We start from the raw sequence: 7272 nt of genomic DNA, 5'->3' as shown, positions 1-7272 counted from the left end.
CCCAGTCTAGCTGCAAAAAGGAACTTCAAAATACTTACGATATATGGTCTGACCATGCCAGTAGTTGATGTATGGCAACATTTAATAGTGCATGCTTAATAAAAACTATGAGAACATAGTGACAACATAGGAATACTTCCCCAGTATGCTCTCAGCCCCCAAAAGGTTTTATAGGCACTTCATAACATGCTTCTGGAGACCCTGCTTAAAAACCTTCTGAAAGTTAAGGCTTAAATACATTCTCTGTTTTGCTCTAGTCTGTGGCACCTAGATTGTCCTCAAAAAACATAATGGTATTTCTAGCCACCTTTTATTTTCACTACAGCAGAACAGCTAATAGGAATTACACTGTTCTTTTGGAAAAACAGAACAAAAGTATCTGTAGTTCAGTGGACTCTGCATGTCTTAACATGGATTCTCATTATTTTTCCAAAGGTATGATTCCTTCACAGGTGTTCCTGTGTGTCAGCAAAATCTGCTGCTGGAAAAAGCGAGTATTTTATTCAATATTGGAGCCCTCTACACTCAGATTGGAACAAGATGCAATCGTCAGACCCAGACTGGACTTGAAAATGCTGTTGATGCTTTTCAGAGAGCTGCAGGTAGAGATACATAAAAACTAGGAAGAACTTTATACAGACGTTCCTAATCTCAGCCTGACTTCCTGCAGATTTCTGCTTTTCTCACTGACTTTTTTACACAAAAAAGATAGAATGGGGAAACTTGAGAAGCCTAGTGAAGGACTGAGATGAAGCTTTAATTCAAAACCTGGAAATGCAGTTCAAACATGCTGGTAAAGACAATGAATGCTGTGGTTAATGATTAACAAACTGTAGTTCAAAGGTCTGAGTAATAGCCCTAATGCTGTTTCATTTTGTTCATTCTTTGTTTCATGTGTATAGCTGCTCTAACCTCAGTGATACTACACTGAACAAGAAACAGTTTTAAAGTATGATACAAGGTTTAGAACCTAACTTTTCATATGGTCTCTTCATAATTAATCTTGCTTTGTTGTCTGGTGAAACTTGCAATTCATTTCAGTTTGACTGCATATTTTCCATAGATTCCAAGGGCAAACTTGGAAAACAATCTCTCTCTCAAGCAAAGAAAAATGCAAATCCTAATGAAGGGAATTAGGTGCCCTAAAGTAACATTACAGAAGCTGATGTTTTTTCTTCCAGTAGATTTCCTAATTTTTTGTAAATGTCATCTGTACCACAACTACTGCTTAAGACACTATCTACATAATTAACACAGACTGTAGGATATTTTTTTCAGCAGCTGTTTTTCACTGTATTAGTAGCTTTAACAGCCACAAATTGTGGACTCATTTTGAATACATAGAATGGCTATCCAGAAGATCTGATAATGTTTCTTCATGCATTTGTTAAATAGATTTTGGTTTTCAACCTTTGTATTTCATTTACGAGAAACTTGAAAGAAATTTCTCCATTCTGCTGCTACTTCTTCCATTTTGCAAGAAAAGCAACTGAGTCTTACTTCAGCATATTTACAGAGCAGAACTAATTCACAAATTGAAGTGCATCATCTGCTACCACAGTGCCTCTGCGGGGCCCCAAAGCGGTGCGCTGCTGAGGCGTTTCATTGTACCTGTGCATGGCTCTGTGGCACTGCTTGTAGTGTTGCTGGACACGTAATATAGAGCACGTGTTAACCATTGCTCCCTTCTGAATGGAAATTGTTGTGCAGAATTTATCCTCAACAAAGCCTGCAGTGGTGTATAAGGTCTCGTGTGAGCAGAACTGTGTTGAGAACCAAAAAAAAGGTTTTTTTTTCCTGTACTTCCAGTTGCTTTCAGTTGGGCACTCAATCAGTACGTGGTCACACCATGCAAGAGATGCAGAGATGGCCAAATTTGTGTAAGGGTATACAAGATAAAAGATGCAAACCTCACATAGAAATTGAAAAATACCAGAAAGTGGTGGTAGAAAACACACTGCAACATGGCAGAACAAAAAGAAGTGATAAGATGTGAGATTACAGAAGGTGGGACGCTTATAAAGCAGAGGCCTTATCATTACACTTGGGTAGTATTATCAGCAATTAGCAGGCTAGTAGCACCCACTAAAACAGTTGGATGACGTGCATGCTGAAGTTACACTTTTGTCCATGAAACTGTTACTTAATATTTGCACTGCAATTAGTGTTTGTTTCTAATTTGATAAATGATAAAAGTGATTAGGATGTTGATGGAACCAAACATCTAGAGCAGGCCCTTATTTTTCCCTATTAAATATATTGTTCTAGTTTACTTAAAGGGATGGAACTGAGCTTTTATACAGATACACTGTGAATTTAGCACATCTACAAAGGAGACTCATAATTAATAAGTTTATATACATTTTTCTCCCACCACTGAAAGGTTCTACTACTTAAACTTGTGCAGATGTTTTTTGTTTCTTGTCCTATATGTGGGTCTGGCCTACCATTCCCATATAAAAATTGCATTCAGTTCAGCATAGCTTTCTGGTAAGTGCCAAGAATCATTACAAGCAAATCTGAAGGTACTTCTACCCTTAAAAGCTGTAACTTCTGGTGCTCTCCTGAATTGTAATTTTGAGATCTGTGTGTTTTATAGGAAAGTAAGCCAAAATCAGTAGGTCACTTTAATTTCTGCGTGCACCAAGAATTCCTTCAGATTGCTATACTTGAATATGAGAAAGTATGTTTTCAATCTTCTTATCATACATGGTAGAATTAAGATCAGTTCTTTCTGTTTTTGCAATGCCAACAAAACTATGTTGTCATTTCAGGAGTCCTCAGCTATTTAAAGGAGACCTTTACTCACACACCAAGTTATGACATGAGCCCAGCTATGCTGAACGTACTAGTGAAGATGATGCTTGCTCAAGCTCAAGAGTGTGCTTTTGAGCAGATCAGTCTCCCTGGAATACGCAATGAGTTTTTCACACTAGTGAAAATGACACAGGAAGTTGCCAAGGTAAAATAAGAGACTTCATACTTACTCTTTTAAAATAAGTATTTCCACTGCTGAGTTACTAAATAAAGCCTCTAGGAATATTATCAGAATTTGTTAAACCTAAATGTTAACAACCACTACTGAAAACCCAAAGTAGCAAGGGACAGCACTCAAGTTGTATTGAGAATTGCAATCCTTCAGAAGGTGAAAACGTGAATACCTGTAATCCAATTATCATCACATTAGAATTATGAGCTATTTTAAGTTGAATAAAAACATCCAAAGAACATTCGGACAGCAAATTGTCAAAGGATTTTTTAAAAAGCAATTTACTATATTGTTCTTTCAAACAGTACAATCTTGGCCACAGATCAACATAGAAAGGGAAAGGGTTGTTTCTGTGGTCCTTCCATTAACTGCTGAACACTCAACCTGTCTGTATTTTCCTGTCAGCTTGAGCTTATGCAAACTTAAGAAGCTAAAGTCCAAATGAATAACTAAATTGTAACTGGGAGAAGGATGCAGAATCAGGTTGGTAGGTGCAAGGCTGACTTGGAACTTGTATGAAAAATGGAGCGGCAGGCTGTGCCTTACAAGGCAGAATTCATTCTTGACATTGAAATGTGGATATGCCAACAGATCTGGATATGCTTTCTGAGCCAGATGTATAAATGGCTCCATACTAGCTAACGTGGGCAAGGCCTTTCATACCAACCCTGCAAAGCTGCTCTGAATCACTTCTAGAGTTACTAAGTAGCAAGGAAAGATTTTGGGATTCAATTAAATAAGCACTTACTGCTGGAAAAGCTATTTCCATAAAGGATAAAAAGGAATCAAGGATAGTAGCCCAGATTTAACTTGACCATACAAACTTAAGGGTGGATGTGACAGTTTCAGAAGCAAAATGCAAATCTGGGGAAGTAGTTGACATAATTAACTCTCTTAGCTGAATTAACATGATGAGATGTATTTGCAAATTAAGTAACTGTTTATTATATGACACTTTTGTGGAACTCTGATCAATCATCTTGATCAACTAACTTAGTCCACTTATTCTTATACAGAATTGGTTCATGTTTTCTTGTGAGAAAAAGAAATCAGAGGTGGAATTTCATTTTTTCTTAAAACTTTGTTTCAATCCTTTTCAACAACATTTGTAACTTTCTCTTTTTCTCCTCTTTGATGAGATGCATGTGAAATTGTCTTAAGGCTTAATATAATATCCCTTAATTGAGTAGCTGAGCTCCTAGCAAGTAATGGTAACTTCTCACACTTCAATTCTGTGCTTTATTTTAGGTGGGAGAGGTTTACATGATGGTTAACACTGCAGTGACTCAGGAACCAGTCAAAGAGAATATCCCGTATTCCTGGTCTAAACTGGTACAAATAAAAGCAGACCATTACAGAGCTTTGGCACATTACTTCCTTGCCACCATTCTGTGTGACCATGAATGTAAGAATGGTAGATTTATTATATATTCATATAAAGAATACCAACAAATGCATAAACAATTATAATTTTTCTGAATAAGACAAGGAGCCTGGAACTTTGTGATTTCAATCTGTTATTTTGTGGTCATTTCTTGTTCAGATACGAGCCAGTCTTCTTTGTCCTTCACAAAAGAATGGAAAATTCAATACTCAAACTTTTGCAGAAACAGAAGATATGTTATATCCATTAATTCATTATATGCTATGAAGTTGTTCAATTCTTGTGATTCAGTTCTGACATGTAAGCAGTTCTTGCATGCTGATAAAACTTACATGAGCTCTAAAAACTGGAAATTCACATCAGTATATATCTAAAAATATTTGACCAGATTTGCAAAGAAAGTAGTAGCTACTGCACAACAATAGGCCTAAAGGAGTGGGCTATAAAGAGATGTTCAATGACTACAATTCTGTGTCAATTCTTATAGTGCAGCCCAACGATGATGAAGATCAGCAGGAAAAAGCCTTATCTCAGCTGTATGACTACGTGCCAGAAGGTGTGATGATTCTCACCATTTTAAAGGACAAAGTTCAGAGAAAACAACTAGGTAATTGCCAATGTCATCCAGCTAATGTATAAAAGATGAAAATAATCTTTCCTTTTTGCATCTGTGGAAGACAACTGCATGTCTGGTTTGTTTTTTTTTTCAGGGAAGGCACATTTACGCAAAGCCATTGTCTACCATGAAGAAGCTCTAAGAGTCTGTGGTTTGTGCAAAAAACTTCGAAACATTGAAGTTCTTCTGGAGGTTCTGACAGCTGCACATAAGCGCTCACTTCTCAAATATGCTCAGCAGGAGACGGAAGATGACTTTCTCAGTCTAATCCAGGCTCCAGATATTCTTCGTAAGTATCCACAGTTAGAAATAAAGGTATCTAACAGAGTGTCTCATGATGATCCCTTTCAAGGGACTAATAATCTTCAGATCACACTAAGAAATCTAGGAAAGGCTTGAAAGAAAAAAGGAGGGAGTAGATAATGGATGTGCCTGAAGGAGGTAAAAAAGTTGGTGTTAGAAGATGAATTAAGACCTACCAGCAGTGGTAGCAATAGTGTGCTTCTGTTATCTGTTGTGGCATGAAATATTTGCATGAAGGATGAGATAAGTACTTTCATGGGCATATGACTTTATTATACAATTTCTCTGAACTGTTTAAATATATTCAGATGTTTACTTATCTGATTCTGTGATACATGTGTATGTACACATATGCATATAAAGAAGACAATATCAGTGTTTTGTTGGAAAGGATTATTTTAAACTTTCTGTGTTGATACTATGATTTCTGAAGGTATTTTTTAAGGTGATTTAAAAATTTGTCTTGCACATTTCCACAAAAATGAGTTTTTCTACAGTCTAGTAAGAATTTAAGGTAAATTTCTATCTAGCTTTGAACACAAGAAATTTATGTCTTAACTAATAGTGGAGAGAAAATGAATGTGCTTTTCTTTTTGTTTTAGCTAAAACAGAGCATAAAGTAGAAATGGTTGCTCCTCAGTTTTCCAAGGTGAAAGTTAAAGACTTTTTTCACAGACTGGTATGTAACATGCTAATGCCCACCAACCTCTCACGTGTAAGTTATATGTGAACATTAGACAGTAAAGCACTACTTGCCTACTGCTGTGTTACCTGCAGGGCCCGCTGTCGGTGTTCTCAGCCAAGCAGAGATGGACGGCTCCACGTACCATTCACTTCCACTGTGAAACAGGAGAGCTGGGATTCAGCCTTAAAGGAGGTTCACCAGTACAAATTTACTGTCTTGATCCAGTTTGTTCTGCAGCAGTAAGTAGATTGGTGCAATATTAATGATTTATCTTTAGACTCTACCACTGCAGTCTTTTAAAAGTGATTTTAGCTTGTTCATATCAGTGTATGGAATACTTACTGAGATCTAGTGTGTGTCAGAGTAGTCAATTCATGCAACCTGAACTCATTTTTAGTACAATATACACCTTATATTTGCTAGAGAATCTATATCCCTGACATCACATTACACTACTGTACATTTCTTTCATTGTTTTCAGTAGATAGAAAGTCCCAAACATAAAAAAGCAAGTATGTTATTCCCCATCTAATTTGGGAAACTGGAAGAAATAAAGAAAAGTAGCTACAGCAGTAAGGATGAGGCTCAGGATGTACCCAAGGAAAAAGAACACTTTAATAATTTTATTGTCGTTTTATGAAAAGGAATAATAAATCAACATACTGAGGTTACTACAGCCTAGTTATAGCAAAGGCAGAAGCAACCACATAATACAAAAAAGCTGACAGAATAGAAATAAAAACTGGAGAACATGCCTCATGGGGAATGATAATAAAAAAACCCCACAGATTTAACTTGGAACAACAAAAAAAAGGGTGTTAAACTAGCCAAGACAATACCAAAATCACATGTATCAACAGTAACTCCACAAAATATGTAATTTCTGTACTTGAAATATCTGCATCTTTTTATGCTAGTTTTAAGTTTTTGTTCCATGTCTGACTAGAAACTAGTGGTTTCATGGCTTCTGTGAGGGAAATGCCTTTAGGGTAAATACTGCCTGATAACAAGAAACAGTTTACATGGCTTTAGAATTCCAGATAGTAACCCGTGCAAAATTTTTTCACAGTCAGCAGGCCTAAAAGAAGGTGATTACATTGTTTCAATTGGTGGAGTGGATTGCAAATGGCTTGGAGTGAATGAGGTACTGGAAAAATTCAAAAGCGTGGGAGAGCAGCCCATTGAGTTTGAGGTTATCAGCTGCCAGGATACAACAGCATCTATGGTACGTAATGAGGCAAATACATTTGTGGACTTGATATGTGAGGCTTTTTTTTTCTTTCTTTTTTTTTTTT

At 36.6% G+C, this 7272-nt stretch overlaps 1 protein-coding gene across 1 annotated transcript in view; it reads left to right on the top strand.

The window, feature by feature from the left end:
* The window catches only part of LOC100542236 (rhophilin-2-like), an 8609-nt gene continuing 1337 nt past the window's right edge, over positions 1-7272 (top strand). The window contains exons 1-8 of the mRNA XM_031555391.1: positions 1-602; positions 2775-2962; positions 4238-4394; positions 4861-4980; positions 5084-5278; positions 5895-5971; positions 6070-6216; positions 7047-7267. Of these exons, the coding sequence (XP_031411251.1) occupies positions 2825-2962; positions 4238-4394; positions 4861-4980; positions 5084-5278; positions 5895-5971; positions 6070-6216; positions 7047-7267 (1055 nt within the window). The 5' untranslated portion in view covers positions 1-602; positions 2775-2824. The remainder of the gene's footprint in view (positions 603-2774; positions 2963-4237; positions 4395-4860; positions 4981-5083; positions 5279-5894; positions 5972-6069; positions 6217-7046; positions 7268-7272) is intronic.

The sequence above is a fragment of the Meleagris gallopavo genome, chromosome 13, assembly GCF_000146605.3.
Source record: "Meleagris gallopavo isolate NT-WF06-2002-E0010 breed Aviagen turkey brand Nicholas breeding stock chromosome 13, Turkey_5.1, whole genome shotgun sequence".
In the NCBI taxonomy this organism is placed as follows: Eukaryota; Metazoa; Chordata; class Aves; order Galliformes; family Phasianidae; genus Meleagris; species Meleagris gallopavo.
The sequence above is the reverse complement of the archived record's forward strand: the minus strand, read 5'-3'. Positions and strand labels throughout refer to the sequence as shown.